At 37.0% G+C, this 23668-nt stretch overlaps 1 protein-coding gene across 1 annotated transcript in view; it reads right to left on the bottom strand.

Moving 5' to 3' along the window:
- gabra3 (gamma-aminobutyric acid type A receptor subunit alpha3) overlaps positions 1–23668 on the bottom strand; it is a 254861-nt gene that overhangs the window by 147964 nt on the left and 83229 nt on the right. The window contains exon 4 of the mRNA XM_073824286.1: positions 4268–4488. Coding sequence (XP_073680387.1) covers positions 4268–4488 — 221 coding nt within the window. The remainder of the gene's footprint in view (positions 1–4267; positions 4489–23668) is intronic.

The raw sequence follows: 23668 nt of genomic DNA, 5'->3' as shown, positions 1-23668 counted from the left end.
CCACCTTCATTATCGCCATAATCCCTGTGGACAAGCAATATTATGAATTGGCAAAATGCTTAGATTTGCAGTTCTGATTAAAACTTATGTATCGTGTAATTCAAATGCCTGGGCAAAAAAAAAAAGTGCTAATAGAAAACAGTGTATTAACTTGTGACGAGAAAATAATCTTTAAATCACGGAAAGTGCCGTTTTTGACACAGTACTATGTCTTGCGTGGTTAAAATGCAGTGTATCCAGACTATTGCGTATATGATGAATTACCAAGTGTTACTGTGCTACGTTATTGGCTCCCCGGCAAGTGAAGTCTCTTACTTCAGGGTGAAAGGACTTCATGAATATCTTTAAGCGATGTACATATTGAAAATGTGAATTCATGTATGTTTAATGCATGAGGTGTGTTACCGTTAAACTCTGAACACAGCAGAGTCAGCAAAAACTTCTCTATTTTAATCAACTGCATGCAGTTTTGTAGGGTGCAGATCAACATCTAGCATAGATCTGGGAATCTTTTTAAGCATATCGCAGTTTCTGCAGCGCTTCAAGAAACTCCATTCCTCATACTTTCAAGAGAAAGCTTTTTCTTTTTATGTTATGGGAAACCTCAAGGTTATGGTGGTCGGATAAATTAGTGGTAATACGATGATATAGTATCCTTTTCCTGTAGGTTGATGGCCATTTATTATATTCGGGATGAGGTTAAAGATTTGAAAAGATAAAACCCGTCCTAGCTCAGAGATACAGATGACCAATCCCTCATAGTGACTGTGCACAAGCAGCCCAGGTGCTGTGTCAAAATGGCTGGTGGAATTGGCCTACTCTGTCTCTGGCAGCTGAACACATTGCTCTGGACAGCTTCTGGCCAAGCTAGTCACAATTCAATTCCCTGACTCATTCATCAAGCACTTGGGGTGTTTGGTTCACAGGCTAGGCCAGCTCCCCATCGTCCCGTTCATCCGGAGTCCGCCATCGATAAGAAGGCATTATTTTACCTCTGCCAGCTCACCTGAAAGGGCTGGAGAAATCAGGCAAAATTTGTTTTCAGTTTGAAAACCTGCTGTCCAGATGAATTCAAAATCACCCCAAAAACAAGATTCAAAACACCAGATAAGAGGATACTTATATAATGCATACATTTATCAGTTGGTTGATTAGTTTGCAGGAGAGTGGTGTGATGAAACTAGATCGCTCTCATTATGATCAACTAAGCTGTTGAAACTGCAAACACCCTGGATGCAGAAACTATATAAAACAGTAAATTAAGTTCTATTATGACAACTCCATAAAGATTTTAGCATGGCAATGTATATGACAGTGTCAATGTACAGTATCTCACAAAAGTGAGTACACCCCTCACATTTCAGCAACCATTTTAGTATTTTAGTATCTTCTCAAGGGACAATACTATAGAAATGAAACTTTTTAAGTAGTCAATGTGCAGCTTGTATAGCAGTATAGATTTACTGTCCCCTGAAAATAACTCAACATACAGCCATTATTGTCAGAATAGCTGACAACAAAAGTGAGTACACCCTAAGTGATAACAGCAGTATGTTGTTTAACCATGCAAAGCAATATGTCCCATTCATCATGTTAATGTTTTTGTCTGCTTGACAGGACCATACAAACTTGTGTATCTTGTATTAGAGCAGTTAAAGTTAGGTGCTTTAAGGACAATTCTCTCACACTGACCACTGGATCAACATGGCATCTCATGGCTAAGACCTCTCTGAGGATTTGAGAATTAGAATTGTTGCTCTCCACAAAGATGGCCAAGGTTATTAGAGGTTTAGTAACAGCCTGAAACTGAGTGGTCAGGGTCAGACAGAGGTTCTGCCTATTTTGACAATAATGGCTGTATGTTGAGTAATTTTCAAGGGACAATAAATCTATACTGCTATACAAGCTGCACATTGACTATTCTAAAATATAGCCAAGTTTAATTTCTATAGTATTGTACCTTGAGAAGATATACTAAAATGGTTGGTAAATTGTGAGGGGTGTACTCACTTTTGTGAGATACTGTATTTGGTCTTGGCGGAAAAGATCTGCTATGCTGCTGAATTGCTACTGCTATTGAAGATTATTGCAGGAAATTGTTACCGCCAATACATACATTCATATGGTGCTGTGAGTATTTAAGACAGACATACTGCTGCTGCACAAATAGCATATGTAATAACCCATAGCGGATCAATACAGGTGGAGCTGGGGAAGGTGGAGGGTTTCAAAGGAACTCTGAAGGTGTGCTGCAAAATGGTCTAGTGAATGCTAACCAGCCATTTCACTGTAAAGCAGGAAACTCATTGGCTGCGTATGCAAGATTAGCCTGTGCCAGGTAGTAGGGCTGCATGATAAATATATATATAAAAAAATCTTAAATCCCAATTAGCAGTAAATCTTCATCTGAAGGACAGAGAATGCTTTCGCACGGAAACTTCAAATACGCCCAAAGAAGTAACCCAGGAAATCACAATGGCTGCATCTGAATAAACAAGATTTAACTACTTTCACTGATTCAACTTGACTAATAAACACACAACTACACCAATGTTTGGTTTATCTGAGTTCTTCTTATCATAATGTCCCTTATAATATAGTATATAATAATGCAATGCCTTTATCACTACTTAGAATAATTTGCACGCCTTATTCTGTGTTAAAAGCCACACCATCTCACAAAAGGATTTATTTCAAACACTCGACTGATGCTATGAAGTAAGTTTGGAGTAAAAACATGTTTTTAAATGTATTATTTTCACATGCTTTCAGATGTAGTAGCATTTCTACAGAGCCGTAGTTCACTAAGAAGCTATGCAAAAAGTTCTCATTATCTTGAACATTATATTACGATTCCATAATCTCGCAATTAACTCACCTGCAATAATGAATGCGATATAGCATAGCTTTTCAGTGAAGTATGGCTCTGTGTATTAAATGCTGCTCCATCTAAAAACATGTGCTGGAGATTTTCTACTGATTACACAACTGGTTTTTCTGAAAAAAATGTGCATGTCAATCACCTTCAATTAATCGTGCAGCCCTACCAGGTAGTTTAATGCTGTAAATTTCTGTTTGCATTAAGGACCCATCAGTAGGGATGGGTACCGAAAACCTGGTACTTTATCGGTCCCGGTGCCAAATTACAAAAGACCGAAGTATCGATAAGCTCTGACGTTAACGGTTCTGCTGTCGGTACTGGAAAATAAATAAATGTCCTATTTATTATTGCTAAATAAACATTACCTAGCATATTTTACCTGACCAGCCTTTTGTAATTTGTGATAAGATTCGTTATTCGCCGTTATTTGCTATCTCACGCATGAAACGTAGTCTGTTCTGCAGTACACAGAGCTCGCGCGCACACAACACGAGAGAGCTCGCGCTTATAGAGTGACAATGGTGGAGAGCGCCGAACGATCCAAAGTATGGTTACACTTTACCCGTGTGAACATGGACAATGCTCGCTGTAACAAGTGCAACAAGATTTTTGCTTGTAAAGGCGGAAACACAAGCAATTTATCAAAACATCTAGCCAAAGTGCATTATGTGCAGAAATGCTAAGTTTTCGACCGCCTAGCTTCTACTTCATCATCCGTCTTCTCAGGTATGCATGCTATGTTAAAATAACGACATAAACATCACATAAGGTCTCTCTAAATCAGTATTAAAATGTTAATAATTTAATAAACACACATTCAGATACATATAGCCTACATATAGGCTAAATATTTAGAATATTTTTTTTATGCAGTAGCCTAAATAAATATTAAACATTAAAATGCCTTTATAGTACTGCTTTTACAAATAGATAAATAGTAATAAACTATGCTAAGAAATTATAGAGCAGAGCTTACCTAAAAATGAATTTGTAGTTGAATCATTGTATATTCATTTACAAGAAAATTGTGTTCCTTTATTTGTTTTACAATCATTGGTTTTGTTTGTGTAACAGATATTTGCTCAAACATTTGTGTTTGCTAAGCTATAGATAATTATTTTACATTAAAAAAATAAAGTGTTGTTATTTCTGTTCTCAATTTGTTTCAGTTTTTTAATTAAAAACACAACAAAAAGTACCGATAAGAGTACCGTTAAAGTACCAAATTGATAAGGGGTATCGATAGAAGTAGTAATACCGTTAAAACCTTAACGATACCCATCCCTACCCATCAGCCTGTGCAATCTATGGTTTCATGACAGAACTTGGCATTTGTTCAACATGCATCAAGGTCTTCACAAAGAGTACCAAGAGTTGAAGTTATACCTCATTGTGTAGAGAAGAGTTCCATTGTCTACCAGCCGCAGGAGTTTATTGGGTGTAGTCATATTGTGGGCTACTGACTTCTTCCCATTGTGGAAAAATGTATCCGGAGTCCAGATTTTGCTGGCGAGCAAGTTGTTAAGTGGAAGGACCTGCATAGGCCCATCAAACTTCAGTCTCTCATCCCGCCAACTTTGCCGGAAGAACACATCAATCGTGTATTCCTAGAGGAGAAAAAAAAAAAAAGAATTACTCAGGACTTTGACAGCCCTTTTTAAACTTTATTTCACCCCCAACTTTCCCTGTTCCTCTGATCTAATGTCCTCTTAGTGCAAAAGCCTGTGCTGGCATGTGAAGCTCGATTTCCAATCTCGGCAAACGACTCAAGAACAGGAACAACATTCAGACTTTTTCCTCAGACTTCACATTTAACAGATTTTCCTGTTTGGCTGGCCTTGATTGGTCGAGATGCTTTTCTCGGTTGTACACTTCAATAATTCATCGCACTTTAAGGAGAGATGCAGCCTTGTTGGTGTGAGATCCTTAAGGCTCCTTCAAAAGTTCAAACTCGAATGATTGCGTTTTCACAGCTGTCGCTGGAGGGATAAAACAAGCTTTTTCCGAGAGTTATCTCTCTGACCATATTGCTAACATGGAACAGGGGACACTGTCCTCAGTGAACCTCTGCTGAGTTGGGAATAGGAATCGTCTCAGCGTCTTCTCCAGTGATGAGTATCGCTCATGTTTTAAGGCTTCCATTATTGATGAGGCAATCCTCTACAGGTCCTCTATGGAAACAAACATCAAAAGAAATCATATCTGCTTACATTTAATAAGTCATCTAATGCCATGAATAAAAATAGTGGCAAAAAAAGTACTTCAGGGGTTAAAAATGAATGCTGAAATCTTTAGAGTGCCACATTAATCATTGAGTAGGATCTGTAACTGAATCTTGTAACTGAATATGTGACAGCAAACAATTACAGGACATGTCTATTTTTTTTGTTTTTGTTTTATGTACTGCATTACAACCGAGAACTATGAGCTTTTTGTCACGCTTCACAAGGTCCAATTTGCTGGAAAGATATTTGGGAAGCAACAGACGGAAATCTATGTTGCTCAGTCAATCAGAAATGTCAAGAAGCTCCCGCACAAAGGGAGAAAACAAGTCAGATAAAACCACTCATTACAAATGCCTTCCAGCCTTCAGTAGAAGGTTTTGCCACGATGGCAGGAAATCATACCGGGCTGCTGCTCAGTGAATGACGGGTTGAGTTTTCAGCATTAAAGTGTGTATGCTTGTCATGTGCATGCCAGTGTACATCATTTATTTACTAAGCTCCAGACTTCAATCTGAAGTTGTTTCAGATTAAAATTCTGCGGGTACTTCAGTTCCCAAGAAGTAGTCTGTATTCCCATCAGAAGAAAAAGCAGACACCAAATGACATCTACATCAGAAAGAGCAGGAATAAGTTCAAGCAGGGTTTTTCACAATCAAATTCAATGCTTACAAAACCTAAGGAAATAAAATGAATGCCATTTAATACCAGAATAAACCCACACAATCTCGAAATGCATCATGTATCACAGATTGTTTTTCGTCACTATGACAGGCTGGGACACTCATTCGACAAGGCTTTGGAACTTAACGCTGCTTATCAGCAAAACAGGGAGTGGAGCTGGAGCGGACTGATTACAGAATGCTTTGAGCGAGGAGAGGAAATTACTGTTGCTTCACTTCACTACACTCACACATACTTTGCTCAGTGTCTTTAACTCGCCAGAGTAAATCTAGCTTAATCGTCTTCTGTCTTTCCATCCTCAAATTCAAGACCTCTTTAAATGGTTAATATAATTAAAGATTAAAAAAAATACTATTTAAGACTTTTTTACTTCCTTAAATTTTAATGAATTGTAAGTATTTTAATGTTACTGTTTCAGGGAGAAGTAGTGTCTGAATAAATAAGCTTTCCATTGAAGTATGGTTTGTTAGGATAGGGCAGTATTTGGCAGAGACACAACTTGGAATATGAGGATGCAAAAACATCAGAATATTGAGAAAATCACCTTTAAAGTTGTCCAAATTAAGTTCTTAGCAATGCATATTACTAATCAAAAATTAAGCTTTTATATATTTATGGTAGGAAATTTAAAAAATATCTTCATGGAATGTGATCTTTACCTAATATCCTAATGATTTTAGGCATAAAAGAAAACTCAATCATTTTGACCCATCCAATGTTTTTTTGGCTATTGCTACAAATATACCCATGCTACTTAAGTGGTGCAATTTTTTAGGCAGCTCATGATTCGACTAGATTTAGATGCTTTGTCCTGTCCTTATAAAATAACTGACTGTGTTTACAAAATTTACATCATAAAAGCATTTTGAGATGCAAGCACATTTCTCCACTAAGAAAGAGTTGCGCACAGCTGCAGCCGTGAGCGAGCATCAAAACAAACACACACAAAGCACACATGAGAAAACAGCCGTCTGTCAATAAGTGAGTTTCATGTTTCGAATTTAAATTTGTAGAATTCAGAATAGTTGAAGAGAAAATTGCAATGCATCTGAGATTTTTTTTTCTCCCACATCTAAAAAATGATCTAACAGAATATTTAATGTAATGTAAAATGTACAAGTTGTTTACCTTTTTAGGTTTTACCTTTTACCAGAATTATTCTGCAACCAGAGCTGCCAGTTTTATTTTGTAAAAACAACAGTTTCTTTTTTTCTTTTCTTTTTTTACAGTGCATGAAATATGATGACTTATTCAGAGTTGAAGCCGAAACACCATAGTGGGGTCACTGTTTCATTAATATTATAATTATAATTAATATTATAATTTCTCACTGAATTAGATGCACATTTTAATTTTTCTACAGGCCAATTGAGTGGAATCACTAAGTAGTGTGTAGTGTAATAAAGTGCAGTGCAGTGCAGTGTAGTGTGTGTGGATAAATATCAAGGGGAGAAAAAAAGCCTTTTAAGTGATATCTGCATAATACATTATGCTTAAGACTGCATACAGGGTTATCCATGAAAGACAAAACAAATGCAATATTGCACAACTTAAATATTGCAAAGGCCCTTTGCTATGAACCCATCAGAAATGACACTTTGATAGATGGTGTAGTACACTGCTGTTTCTGCTTTTTTTAAATTTGCATGTGTTTTATAATAATAATGTTTGTTCATAGTGAGTACCTACAATTCTGATGTTCCCAGTATGAGTCAGCACTAACATGATTTCATAAAGTGACAAATAAATACAGCACTGCTGCTTCAAGGCAGACTGGAACGGGACAAGAAACAGACGTTTATTGTTAATGAGGATCATTATGACAAGGTGTTGGTGAAGAACAGAAATGTGATCCGAATATGATCAGACAAGCATGGATGTTCCCACATTACAACCCAATGAGGGTCATTGCTTGAAGGTTTTTCACAGAGCTGTACAGAGAGCTGTTGTTTTGGTCAGATAAAGGACAAACACGTGTCATAGAGATAAAGCACTAGATGTTAGTGCACATGACCCGGTGTGTATATTCTGTAATCGCAGCTGTGCTGATATAGAGCCATGACTACGAGTGTGATACTGCGTTTATGCAGCACAAGTAAGTCAAACTACTTCCTGCCACCACAGATTCAAATCTCAAGTTGACAGTTCAACAGATAAACCCAAGCCTCCTTTACTAATTCAAAATGTCACTTTAAAACTAAAAATGAAGCAATGCAGAGTTGCTTCATTGGAGCTAAAAGCTTATTGCATTATTTAGACTATTATGAGAGAAAGCGAGTTTGATTACCTGCATCTGATACAGTATTCATTCTTCATCTCAATCTCATATTCAGTATAAAACATTAGTTTTAATGTTCCGCTGAGGAAAGCAATACCTTCGTCATACTATCCTTTCATCTATTATGGGGAATTCTTATGAGAACACTGGTCAATGCATGTGTTAGTTGTATCTCTACAGGTGATGTTGGAAATAAAAATAATGTCCTTGTTTACAGCCTTGTTTCAGCCCTTTTTTAAAATAAAGGTCTTTACTAGTGACTAATTTATAAAGACAGCCTCTTGTCACCATCTAATGGCATAACAATGTAACTAAAATCACTATCACTAACAGACTGTTTCTAAATATTATATCAGTCGAAAGTACAAAAGCAGCGCTCTGATATACAGCATCAAAATACAAATGTCATAAGACTTTGCCCTCAGCTAAAACCATTTGCTCTGGGACAAATAATACATTAATGAGACCAAAATTGTCTGTTAGACTTACCCAAAATATCTAATGTTTATCCACTAAAGAGACATCAGAGCCATAAAACCAAAATGGGCTCTACCCAACAACGTTCATTTTAGTCAGCTAAAATTTCTGCTCCAGCTAACTTGGCATTTTCAAAAAAAGCACAAGGCAAAAACTCTTGCAAAGAATTACAAGGCCCATTAGGGTGAGCACACAGTATGTACAGTGGCTGGGAATCAGTAGTAATATCAAGAATAACGTTACAAAGTGCAAACACTGTCAGACTAACTGTCTGGCACCATGCAAAGGTCTCTAATGAGAAGTGAACTGCCTGCGAGACTGTCACAGTGCTCAGCTTTAATTACCTGATTGTAATGCAGTACTATTCCAGATACCTAGAAATCGCACATCTGTCAGACTGTTAGCAAAAGTGTAATTGGGAGGCTGAAATACATGTCTTAACATGCCCAGTGCTCCAGAGCAGCTCCAGTGCTCTAGTAGCTCTCACTAGTGATGGGTCATTCATGAACGATTACATGATAATCACGTTGTGCGCATTTCCTCAAAGGATTTTAAAAAAAAATGTGATTAAAATGCAAACTGTGATTATAATAATGGTCCGGCATTCAAATGAGTTGACAAAGGATGTGAAAGTGATTTTGAAAATAGATGTATGGATATATTGAGAATTATTATATAATATAATTATGAGAAACATAAATTATTTGTTCAAAGTCGTGAGTCTAATGTTCTATTTGTCATGTGACAGGTGAAGAGTTCATGAACAATCCATCACTGGTTAATGTCAGATGTATCAACCTTTTTAAGCACACCAGAGTGACTAGAAGCAAGAAATTGCTATGATTTAAAACAGGATTATAAACATAAGGAACACAAAGACCACATTCCATTAATCATCCATCACAAGGTGTACAGTCGGGGCCAAAAGTTTTGAGAATGACACAAATATTAGTTTTCACAAAGTTTGCTGCTAAACTGCTTTTAGATCTTTGTTTCAGTTGTTTCTGTGATGTACTGAAATATAATTACAAGCACTTCACACACGCTCACCTTTTCTTCTCCGGACAAGCCTTTTTCCAGATGCCCCAAACAATCGGAAAGAGGCTTCATCGGAGAATATGACTTTGCCCCAGTCCTCAGCAGTCCATTCGCCATACTTTTTGCAGAAGATCAATCTGTCCCTGATGTTTTTTTTTTTTTTGGAGAGAAGTGGCTTCTTTGCTGCCCTTCTTGACACCAGGCCATCTTCCAAAAGTCTTGGCCTCACTGTGCGTTCAGATGCGCTCACACCTGCCTGCTGCCATTCCTGAGCAAGCTCTGCACTGGTGGCACTCCGATCCCGCAGCTGAATCCTCTTTAGGAGACCATTCTGGCGCTTGCTGGACTTTCTTGGACGCCCTGAAGCCTTCTTAACAAGAATTGAACCTCTTTCCTTGAAGTTCTTGATGATCCTATAAATTGTTGATTTAGGTGCAATCTTAGTAGCCACAATATCCTTGCCTGTGAAGCCATTTTTATGCAACGCAATGATGGCTGCACGCATTTCTTTGCAGGTCACCATGGTTAACAATGGAAGAAAAAATGATTTCAAGCATCACCCTCGTTTTAACATGCCAAGTCTGCCATTCTAACCCAATCAGCCTGACATAATGATCTCCAGCCTTGTGTTAACCTGAGTTAACAAGGCGATTACTGAAATGATCTCAGCAGGTCCTTTAATGACAGCAATGAAATCCAGTGGAAAGTTTTTTTCTGGATTAAGTTAATTTTCATGGCAAAGAAGGACTATGCAATTCATCTGATCACTCTTCATAACATTCTGGAGTATATGCAAATTGCTATTATAAAAACTTAAGCAGCAACTTTTCCAATTTCCAATATTTATGTAATTCTCAAAACTTTTGGCCATGACTGTACAACCAAACAACACAGTTCTGATCACAAAATAGAAAGTGGTGGTAAGAAAATTGTTAAAGCATTGACAATCCCCATTTCGACCATAAGGGCAATAACTAAAAAGTTCCAATCAACTAAAGATGTTACAAATGTGCCTGAAAGAGGACTTGTGTCTATATCGTCTTAATGCACAGTGAGGAGGACAGTTTGTTCGGCCAAAGACTCTCCAAGGATCACAGTTGGAGGATTGTAGAGATTAGCCGAGTCTTGGTGTCAGAAAAAGCCTAAAAAAATCTTAGAGCCCCTACATCACCACATGTTGTTCTGGAAGATTTTAAGAAAAGTCCTCCTAGCTCATCCAAAAACAAACTCCAGGATATTCAGTTGTCAGACACGACTGGAACTTTAAACGGCACTGGTTTCTATGGTCAGATGAAATAAAAAAAAGAGCTTTTTTGGCAGCAAACCCATCAGAATAGTTTGGTCCAACCAAGGATAAAAACTACCCCAAGTCCACAGTTAAATCTACTGCTGGGATCAAGGATCCTGGATTCTATCAAATACCAACAGAATAAAAAACATAAACCTGACTGCCTGACAAAAGGAAAAACTATGCAGATTTATTTTCACAGCCTTTGCCCGTATTGGAGGGCACTATGTACATAAAACAGTCATAATCTAAAATTGTGTAAATCTGTTTAAAATGAAATTATATTACATTATATTGATATTATGTTAAACATTACATTTAATTTTAAATTTAATTAACATTAACATCTTAAGTGTATGCATTAAAGGCAGTGGTGTTCTAAAATGAGGAGATTTTTTTCATTAACAATGTAGTTGAAATTTTTCCGGATCATCGGTTATCAAAGCTCTTTAAATATTGGTCACAGACACAAGCAGATTACTCACTTAAACTCTCACAGATCATGTTTTCATGCTATTTTAAGTCTTATTTTGACATAACAAAGTGGTCATATCTAAGTGTGTTTAGTTACTTTTTAAAATTAGTCTCCGCATTAACGTCATTATTGTTCATTCAGACTGATTCACGAAAGTGCATGAGTACAAGAGGCAGGATTTATCTCATGAACCAATCACAGCCAAACATAACCAGTCATATCCAATCATATCGCAAATGAGGCATTGCCTCCTCTCACGTGACTTACCCCCATTCATTCTCAATTACCCCCCCCCCCCCCCAAAAAAAAACTCACAGCATGCTTTAGGGGGTCTGTTAAAACTCAATGGGAGGTGAGAGCGACGCGGACTTCTGTTGTAACTTTACCTGCTGGTGTCACTGTTAGACAGTTTTATATTAGAAAAAAGAGTGATTTATACACGTTTTAATGTTATATTTTGTATACCGGCATTACTTATTTTTCTAGTAGATTTTTTTTCCCCCAAAATGTATCTAATATTGTGAGGATGCACTGCCTCCCTTGCCTCAGGAAATGCCCCTGAATAAAGTCTGGAATACATTAAATGACCCTAACAGGTTTTTAAAACACTAGGCATCACTTGTTGACTTTGTAAATGGTTACAAAGAAAAACTGGACATCAACATGTAGAAACCTAGCGCTGTGTTACTAGGAGACAGGATGACAAATGAAAACAACATGTGTTCTGAAATCGGCTCAAAATATCAAACAGGTTTGATATCCTCTGACTGGATGGAATAATAGCCTGAAGCTAGCAGAGTATGTGCCTATCATAAACACCAGATTTTCTGTGAAATCTTTGAAATCTTCTGACTGGCCAAATCTGCAGGATGGTTCTGACTTTTTAGAAAACTACTGACTCTCAGCAATTTGTGCACATCTTTGGTGTAATATATATATATATATATATTATATATATTATGCACATCTTTGGTGTAATATATATATATATATATATATATATATATATATATATATATATTATATATATTATGCACATCTTTGGTGTAATATATATATATATATATATATATATATATATATATATATATATATATATTTTTTTTTTTTTTTTTTTTTTTTTTTTAAATAAACACTACAAAAATCAAAATGGTTGTTTAAATGCACTATGCCAGGATCTGCCACTGACTTTAGGAAAGAATAATATTTAATGCAATATAAATTATTTGTCACAGTTCTACTTAATGATAAATGTACTGAAAGTTTACATTATTACTTAATGTAAACATTAAAGTTTTATGGACTGGTAAAGGAAGGAAGCATAGCCTGAAATAACCCACAAAGCAGTTGCTGTTTTCAGTCAACATGAAGAGAGATCATATAATCACAGACTTTATGGGGGCTGAGAGGAAAGGGATTCATTGTTTATTGTTCAATTTAATCGCACAGCCTTTGCAATGTAAAAAAAGCAATTTTGGATATTTATGAACTAGATAATATGGCAGGCAATAGATTGTTAAGGTCCTGACTACTGAGCTGTTGTTTAGTTCCAGTTCACACCTGATTGCTTGTGAGGTGTTTATTGCTTGTCAAATATGATTACTATCAATTTATTCACACAAATGAAAATATTGTTTCTTCATTAGTTTGATGGTTACTTATAGGATAACATCCTCTTTAAAATGTCTCTGCGTTTTATTGTCAGGAATTTAGTTTCATACAAATGATTGCTTCACAGAGTTTAGCTTTGGCAGAGAAAACCAAGTACATACCCTAGTATAAACTCTACAGCTTTACATAGTATTGCCTGTAACATGACTTTGTTGACTCCATAAATAAAGGAAATCTCTGGGTTTAATTTAAGTTTATAGACTGGCATTTGGACAGCATTTGTGGCATGCATTTTTAGGCTCAACAATAAAAAAACACAAGGGGTAAGGATGAGAGAGTCTCACTTTCCTTCATGTGAAAGTGCTGTGTTGTCCTTGAAAATGTGTTGATCTTGTTCAATCATGTTTATGGATTGCAAACTTAAACAATTGGTATTTAATGATATTTGATCCCCTGCTGATTTTGTATGTTTGTTCACTTACAAAGAAATGATCAGAAAACAGATTTGAAAAGTTAGAAATTGATTTGCATTTTAATGAGTGAAATAAGTATTGTATCCCCTATCAATCAGATTTCTGTCTCCAAGGTGTCTTTTATACAGATAGCAAGCTGAGATTAGGAGCACTCTCTTAAAGGGAATGCTCCTAATATCAGCTTGTTACCTGTATAAAAGACACCTGTCCACAGAAAGCAATCAATTAGATTCCAAACTCTCCACCCTGGCCAAGACCAAAGAGATGTACAACGATGTCAGGTACAAGATTGTAGACCTACACAAGGCTGAAATGAGCTACAAGACCATCAGCAAGCAGCTTGGTTAGAAGGTGACAACAGTTGGTGCGATTATTCGCAAATGGAAGAAACACAAAATAACTGTCAATAACTGCTCAAAAAAGCACATGTACAGGCCCATCTGAAGATTGCAGACAAACATCTGAATGATTCAGAGGAGAACTGGATGAAAGTGTTGTGGTCAGATGAGACCAAAATCGAGCTCTTTGGCATCATCTCCACTCATTGTGTTTGGAGGAGTAGGAATGCTGCCTATGACCCAAAGAACACCATCTCCACCATCAAACATGGAGGTGGAGACATTTGGGGGTGTTTTTCTGGGGTCAGGACAACTGCACTGTATCAAAGGGACAATGGAGAGGGCCATGTACCATCAAATATTGGGTGAGAACCTCCTTCCCTCATTGAAAATGGGTCGTGGATGGGTATTCAAGCATGACAATGACCCAAAACACACAGCTAAGGCAACAAAGGACTGGCTCAAGAAGAAGCACATTAAGGTCCTGGAGTGGCCTAGTCAGTGTCCAGACCTTAATCCCATAGAAAATCTGTGGAGGGAGCTGAAGGTTTGAGTTGCCAAACGTCAGCCTCGAAACCTTAATGACTTGGAGAGGATCTGCAAAGAGGAGTAGGACAAAAGGGTTTTTGCCAGCAAGGGTTTTGCGAAGCCATGTTTTTGTTGTTGTTTTTGTTATTCTGTCTCTCACTGTCCAAATAAACCTACCATTAAATGTATAGACTGATAATTTCTTTGTCAAAATCAGCAGGGGATCAAATAATAATTTCCCCCACTGTATAGTGTTATAATGTATAACAATTTGTCAGTGTCTTACTCTAGAGGGATTCATACAGTATGCAAATATATTTGTTCTTGTGATGTTACTGATCCCTTTAAGATAAATTACTATAAGCAATATACAGTAAGCTTCACACTTCTGCTTTCATTTTTCCTAATTTTCTTCTGTTGCAAGTCCATTACTGCACTTACTGTAGTTATTTTTACAAACTGAGTGACGAGGTAAAATCATTTTCTGAGGAAAGCAACAGCATGTTTGTGATGTTATGCATTGAGTTTGACTTGTACTTGAAACCTTGAACATCCCTTTCAAATATTTGTACTATTCCATTGCCAAAGTCTCCCCAGTGGAGAATAACAACCCTGAGAACAAACAACGGAGACCATGTAACTTTCAGAAACATGACTTGCAATGAAGTTTTCAGCCATTCAACTAATTGTGAAATTTTAAAACCCTATTTCAGAGGCCTTTCTTTAGCCATTTAATTACAGTTCTTCTCGTTCTGTTTCTGCTTTTCCCACAGCCCCTTCCACACTCTTAAGAATTTACTTTATCCCTTTTTAGTCATCTGTATTAATTATAGCACATGGAATGTGTTAATTATGGCAGAAGAAGCCTGATGGAGACGGAAAAGAAAAAAGTGAAAGAACAAAAAAAAAAAAAAAAAACGAACAAGAACACTGACGGTTGTTTAATCAGGACTAATACACTTCCACATTTTCTGTGAGTTTCTGACTTAAAAGTAAGATGTGACATTATTATTATCAACAATGCAATATCAATAAGCCCTGATCACCTATCTTTTCAGCATGTACTTGCTGTCTCTAAAGGACTAATTTAATAGCACACAATGGGAAAAAGTGAGCTAGTATGCTCTTCTAATTCAATGTGAAAGCACAAGAGCCGTTCGTAAAAAGAAAAACCAGTAGAAGTGTATTGTCAAAATATGATTAATTTAAAGATCAAAACTCCTGTGCAGAGGTCTGGTTGATCCAAGCAAGGTCACGCAAGAGAAGAAGAAAGAGTGTCATGGGCTTTCCTTATACTTGCCCTGCTGGGGCACTGGGTTGTGACCTACTTTTCAGCAATAGAAGAATAAATGAAAAGAAGGAAAACCCCAGGAGAAGTGGATTCTACCTAGGCCTTATGCTACTGAAGACACTCCAGCAACAAGCGCCTGATGGACTCAAAAATGGTGGCCGCTGGGTTCTGGCATAACATGTTGAGCTAATGAGCTGTGAGATGGAGTGTGGGGATTTGTCAACCCAAAATGAAAGGTGTTGTTAATGCTAAGCCACTTCAAACGGAGGGAAAAAAGCCTAAACCTAAGTGAGATGTGAAAATGGGGGTTTAGTTTCATCCCTACTGCAGCACTGCGGGACGAGAGGACAATATAACCACTTGAGTTCCCCTTCAGAGAGATGATGGGAAGAAAAAACACCCACTTTCTAACAGAAAAACAAAGTAAACCCTCAGATGGTGATGTTTGAGAAAGATTTATAAGACGTTTGAATATTTATGCCGCAGTTCGCTTTTAATGTTTTATTCCATTTCATGACTATTTTTTTTTAAAGGCAGTACAAACTAAGTCAAACTCACTTCGCCTACATGAACACCATGGCTCCATGGGTCAGAGTTAGTGTGTTAAGGCCACTAAACAGCTCATTTTCAAAAATTATAACTTGCATCTTATGAGATTTAAATCATTGCTGAATGTTCCTGCTATGAATGAATCACTGATTTCCCATGATGAGGCATTTGTTACTATATTCCGGTCTACTGAAATTGAATGTGGTTAATTATTAAAGAGGTCCTATTATGCTTTTTCACTTTTTGAATTTTAGCCAGTGTGTGGTGTGAATGTTTGGGCATAAAACACATCTACAAAGTTACAAATCTCAAAGTCCACTCCAAAGGGAGATATTTTGTTTTTAAAAAAAAACCCTTTTCAAGAACTACAACAAACGGCTCCTTTGAACTACAGCGTTTGTTTTCCGGATGCTATGATGTCATAATGCGGCCCATTATAATATCATTCAAATAACTCCCGCCTATGGAAATTTGCAGAGTGGCTTGTATGAATGTGAGCATTGACTAAAGTGTCTGTGAACTGCTCCGGTAGTCATGCTGGAGCCGCGCCATTGATGTGTGCGGTAAAGAGGGTCGAAACACATACGTAGCCGTGGCTGATGTAAACACAAGCATTGACTAGAGTGACGATCATCCGTGGTCAGAGATTTATTCATCATACAGTGTAGATAGCTTCACCAACCTCATGCTGAGCTGGTTTTGGGCATGTAAACAATTAAATAAATTAGAAAAATAATGATAATATCATGTATCGGTGATCTCGCAGGCTGACAATAGGACCAACACTACTGTAGCATTATATTTACTCATCCTCCATCCTAGGTGTATATGACTTCATCCACGGATTATCTTCCTTCTTTCAGAAGAATGCAATCAGAGTTACATTAAAAATAATCCTGGCACTCCCAAGCTTTAAAATGGCATAGACTGAATGGCATAGACAAGTGTTTCTCTCCATCAGTCCAAAACAAGTCGACCTTCATCAAACACAACTAATCAAGCCATTTGTGCCATCCTGGGGAGAAAGGTATTGTAATAATGTCAATTATGTGAAAAATAATGCGTTTTTCGAACCAAGCATGAGAGCATGTTCTATTGCACCCCCAAACCAAAATAAAGACGTTGTAAAAGAGCATAATAGGACCCTTTAAAACTTTTTAACCAATCAGGATGTCCATTTAATACTCAATGGCTACTATTTTTAGAAATAAGAAAAGCTTTTAAACCCTCACAGTTGTATTTGCTGTAGATATGCAGTACTAACTGGTATATGTGAGACCACAAGATTGTGGGCAGGCCACCTTAGTTTGGCTCCTAATTGAAGCTACTTTGAATATCTTTGTCTAAGCAGCAGAAGAGGATGATCCCAGCCACTGAGCTGCTAGCCAGTTTGTGCAAGCTGTGAAGTCATCCACATCGCAGCGCTTATCTGCAGGGCACAGGCTCTACAAGAATGTCTGACATGAGCAAGCATGGTGCCAACTAACGGGACGCAAGCTACTGCGCAAATTGTGTTGGAAAAGAAAAAAAAAAGCCCACCTAAAATGCGCTTAGATCTCAAAAGGCAAGCAGCAGACATGCTGTTGCTTGGAGACCGCCCAGAGACAACAGGCAGACAGCTGAGAGTTTTGTACTGTTTTCTGAGTGGAACAGCGTCCAACGAAGCGATCAATCTAATGATCTGTTTAATTCACTTCAATTCAGCCAACCTCTTTAATCCACTTAAGCAATCAAATGGAGATTTTATTTGTGGGTGAAAAAAAGTGAGGAGAAATCAAAGGGTGTGAAATCTGGGATTTAAGGGCTGCATTACTGTAATTCTGAAAAAGCATACTAACACTTTCTGTGAAGATTTACACACATTCAGAATGTGTTATTATACATCTTTTAAAACGGATATTGGTCAAAGTGTCTATAAAGTCCTTTAAATGTGTAGCTATGAATACGATTACATTTCATTTACAGTAGAACGATAACACAACTGTTGTGGTGTATAATTTTAAATCATTTCATTAGGAGCTGGTTTGGTGTATTGGGTCTCCTGCAATGTGGATTACTTATATATGGTCATGTCACAAAAGAGTGGTCTGAAATACAATCTGTGCCTTCTAATTCCCTGCTGCTACATGAGATTGTAGCAGCTCTTATGCCAGCAGCTCTGCTGAAAAGTGTTTCATCAAAGTGGCTGCAACATTTCTTTGATTCGCAAGCAGATGTAAAGCTCCAAGACTATAACCGACCACCAGCATCAAATAGAGAGTGAATTCAATGTCAGTCACAAGAATGTGAGGTTTTTTCCTTTATTCATCTATTTTAATCTATGAAACACTCTATGATCAAGGATAGTATTATGCAGGCTTAAGTCCTTTCATATGACTCACGTCATAACTCTATGCATATAGAAATATAAGCTTAAAGTTAACATGAAAAGGCATTTGACTTGCTACCAAGACTTTCTATGAAGCCCCTATTTATAATGCATTGTAAGGGTATTTCTAAGGCATTATAATGAATGCATAATGCATTATATATAAAAAATAATAATAAAAATTAAAAAAAAAAAAAACTTATAATATGTTATATAATCTCTTGAATAATCATAACAACAATTTTAATACTTGAGTATTTGAGGTAATAACTTTTAAGATTATGATTATTTATAATGGATGCCATATTAAATCTACTTTATTTATAATGGACTATATCATATTACATTTATTTTATTTTGATGGTCCCCTTAGTCTAATGACTATAAGCAACTTTTCAACTACATGTCAACTAACAATCCTTAGAATATTAGTAGACTTAGGTCAAGGTTAGGCTAGTTAGAAGGTTCACATAGTTTCAAAGTTACTTATAATCAGTTTGTCTTTTGGGGAACCATCAAAATACAGTGTTAGCATATATTTAGCATACTACTAAAAATAATTACAGCTAGCTGACATGCAGTTGCAGAGTTGCAAAATAATCAAACTAATAATACAAATGTGTCATATTACACATTCATCTGATCTGATACCTGATCCTGATAAATATCATTATTATTATAACTTATAAGTGGTCTTTGTATGCTTTAAGTAAAGTGACATGAGTAATATGGCAAGATATGAGACTTATAATATGTTATAACTATGAGGAGGTAATCATACTCTTAAAAGCTATAACCACAAATAAATAAAAATTATAATACATTAAAACTTCATATGAAAACTCATGAAATGATACAACATATTACAAGTTTTTTTTATAATGCATGATGCATTCATCATAATGCCTTAAGAATACCCTTATAATGTATTATAAATACAGACTTCATAGAAAGTGTTACCCATTTTTTTTTTAAAGAGAAGTAGGTGATGACTACCAAAAAGCAAAGAATCATACACAATACAACTGTTTTGAAACCCTCCACTAGTTTCCTGTTCGAAAGCCTTTTGTGTGTTATTCGCATTCATGCATCACTCTGATTATTGAACAGATATGATAATGAAAGCAAGCACACAGAGAAAAGGGAAATTCAAACAGGCTGTCTCATCAGCCTGATTGCTGATTATTTCAGAATTACCTGCACGTATTGCAGACAAGCAAGCCCCGGTGCTGGTTACAATCACCTTTCATAATAAAGAGAATTAGCACACTGAAAGCAGCGAGAGATCTGAAATCTCTATTCATAGGAGACAAAGAGAAATGGGCCATTGAGTAATGGGGACAAATAAGCTTGTCTGTTATTTTCCATTGTCTTAATGTGATCTCTGTTTCTCGTTTACTGTATTATGCGATTCTGTTTTTCCCTCCACTCATATCGACTGTTTTTCTTCCTCTCTGTTTTTTGCACCTAACCTTCTAATGCATCTTTTCAAAGCTCTCTCTTCTCTGCCGGCAATCTGACTGGTCAGTACATGATTGGCTGTCATTCATCCATTACTGCCATTGCCACTGAGGGTTTTACAGCATTTGACTGCTGGGCAAAACACATTTGGCAACACAGTGTTCCAGGCCAAAACCCCGAGAAAGCATTAGCTCAAAAAGCAGGAGGAGCAGCAGCAGGAAATCATAGTGGCACAGGGCATTACTGCTGTCCAATGGGGAAAAAAAAAAAAATGTTGTTGAGATGTCTAGGATCTGAAAAATGTTTTCATTAAAGATGCAGTTTGAAATATTGACAGATTGTAGTTGAAATTGGTACTGCAGTCCATTTTGAAAGAACTGAGTGTTTTTTACCCCACCCCCTCTTCTTCAGACTCGCTCACATGGGTTGCCAGATGCAACAGGGAATGAACACAACTGCACAAGCCTTACACTGTAGGTTAAATTTGCTGATTTGTCTGCGTTTTATTATTACTCTTGTCATAGAGCTTAATAGATAGATGCTTAGGGTTTTTAGGTCGGGTAGAATCTGCAATCTCTGACCGAGTGTGTTTGCTAATTTCCATGGCTGCAATATGCAATATGCACCAATTGGCATCCCCGGGTGTCAACATACTATTGGTTAAATTAGCAGTGGGCGGAGTCACAGACCAAAACAAAAACAGACATTCTAACACAGAACATAACTGGCTGTGGCATTGTTTTTTCTAAGAAACAAACATGTGAACTTAGCATGTTTCTAAAATATGTACAAGTATATTATGATATTCAAATTTGATACAGCACCATTAAGAACACTGTAACCAATCACAAACATGACTATGAACCCAAAAAGTCAGGTATTGGCTATTTTTTAGGATTTTTTTTTTTTTTTTTTTTACAAAACAGCCTGCTATATGATTATTATTCTTAAAGCAATGTTTAAAATGAATACGAATCATCACTTAAAGGGATAGTTCACCCAAAAACAGAAATTCTGTCATTAATTATTCACCCTCGTAGGATCTTCATTCATCTTCGGAACACAAATTAAGATATTTTTGATGAAATCCGAGAGATTTCTGACCCTGCATAGCTATCACATTCAAGGCCCAGAAAGGTAGTAAGGACACCAATAAAATAGTCCATTTGATATCAGAGGTTTTCTTCACATTTGTGATCTTTTTTATAAAATCCAAGAGCTTTCTGACCCTTCAAAGACGGCAATGCAACTGACACGATTAAGGCCCAGAAAGGTTGTAAGAACATCGATAAAATAGTCCATGTGACATCAGTGGTGAAACCTTAATTTTATAAAGATACCAGAATACTTTTTGTGCACAAAAAATAACAAAAATAACCTTTTCTTCACAAATCTTCAGAAATCCTCTGATGTCAAATGGACTATTTTATTGATGTCCTTACTATCTTTCTGGGCCTTGAACGTGTCAGTTATGCAGGGTCAGAAAGCTCTCGGATTTCATCAAAAATATCTTCATTGGTGTTCCAAAGATGAACAAAGGTCTTACTGGTTTGGAACGACATGAGGGTGAGTAATTAATAACAGAATTTTGTTTTTTGGGTGAACTATCCCTTTAATAGGGATGGGATGATACACCTATCTTCCGATTCAATACTATCACGATACTTGGGAGCCGATACGATATGTATTGTGATTTTTTTTTAAGAATTTCAATTCTACAAGTATTGCGATTCGGTATTTATATTAGGGCTGGGACGATACGCTAGTCTGCCGATTCAAATGTTCAAGAAAATTAGTAGAAAATATACTTTCTGAAATAAAATAAAGTGCTATGTTACTTTGCAAACTGTTTTAGTCATGTTTAGTCATGTTTTCCTGGCAAAACAAATTTTACTTTAATATGCTTAGTGTCACGTCCACACACACATGGAGAAGGTAGGTATTAATTAGTGATGTTTATTGTGAATAGTGCATACTTCAAACAGGTGAAAAACAGGCAAGTATGGACTGAGGCATACAAATCTTCTAGCACAATCCAGCAGCTAAATACAAGTCCATCAACAGTCACCAGCAAGAGCAAAAGGCACTTCCCTTAGAGGCGTGTGTTTTGTGTCCACAGGTACACAAAGGGGTTCCAATGAGGAGCACAGGAGAATCAGCGCGGAGAGGAGAAGATCCACAGAAGGTGTCCATGTAACTTCGATTCCAGCCGGTGAGTGAATGACAGAGGTAGGTATTTAAAGGGAGTGGGTGATTGCTGGTGCAGGTGTGGGTAATTAGAACACTGGTGATGGCTCACGGGTGTGGTGCATTGGGGATTGGTTGGTTGGTGACAGATCGTGGTGACTGGGACTGAGGGAACGTGCTGAGGGTGTGACACTTAGTAATATTAATAACGTAGTTTCGCTTTCGTTTTGTTTGTTGTTTGTTGTATGTCTCTCATATGCAACAGAAATGGCAGCGCTTATAAGTTAAACAACGCAGAAAAAAATTGTTCCACTGTCAGAAAAAATGGTCGCAAAACGTCTTGAGCCCTGAGAGAGCAGATGGCTCTGCATGCTTTCAAATCGTTCTCGCAGTACTTTGATGGCATACGCCGATCGTCTGCGCAGTGCTGCTTAAAGGGGTCATCGGATGCCCATTTTCCACAAGTTCATATGATTCTTTAGGGTCTTAATGAAAAGTCTATAATATACTTTGGTTAAAAATTCTCAGTAGTAGTGTAAAAAAAACCCCCACCCTTTTACCTTGTCAAAGTCAGCTCTGAAAAACAACAACTCATATTATTGTATGGCCCTTTAAATGCAAATGAGCTCTGCTCGCCCCACCTCTCTCTGTCTGGGATGATGAGACGTGATGTTTACTTTAGCCACATTTAGCTGTGTTTAGCAGCGTTTAGCGGCGAAACTTGCCAACAAGCACATTATTAAGAAAGGCCATTTGCGAAGATGCATAAAATATATTTTATTTTAAAATATAAATAAATTATGTGGGTGAAGCGGCGCTTTCATTTTGAAAACAAAAGTAACGTTAAACCTCTGTGTCTTCAGCGGCTCAAATGTCGGGAGTAAATGACTGCTATGTTCATTATTACATCCAACAACAGAACACCTCAATCGCTCAGTCTGAGACATTCTTGTTTTCACCTGCACCTGAGTCGACACAATGGCGGTCGGAGTTGGACTGTTTCAGCTCGATGATTGCGGGTCTAAGGTAAGGCGCTCATGTCAATCAACTATCGTGGGAGCGGCCTCTGTCGCTGAGTCATCACACTCACAAGAAGCTGAGAATGACCTGATTTTAAAAAGGGGATATTACATTTAAAGATTAAAAAAATACCACTGGGTGGATTTTTTATTATTGCAGGGTGGTTGTGTACACAAACTGTCAACGCACATTAATGTTTAAACAACATGTAAAAGTTAGTTTTATATCCGATGACCCCTTTAAAGTGTAATACATTTATACATTTTGCCCACTGTTGGAATAAAAGCGGTAACTTCTCCCCACCACCTCTTAGGAAAAGTAAAATAATTAAATATAAATTGATTCTGAGGTAAACCAATCATTTTTTAAATCGTTTCAAAAAGAATCGCAATAGTTAGGTGAATCGATTTTTCTCCCACCCCTATCACTAAAGTATCAAAGTTAGTATAAACAGGTCCAAACAAACTGGTGCCGGTTATATTCATTCTGTAATTTCAGT

This window comes from Garra rufa, chromosome 19 (assembly GCF_049309525.1).
Source record: "Garra rufa chromosome 19, GarRuf1.0, whole genome shotgun sequence".
Taxonomy (NCBI): Eukaryota; Metazoa; Chordata; class Actinopteri; order Cypriniformes; family Cyprinidae; genus Garra; species Garra rufa.
The sequence above is the reverse complement of the archived record's forward strand: the minus strand, read 5'-3'. Positions and strand labels throughout refer to the sequence as shown.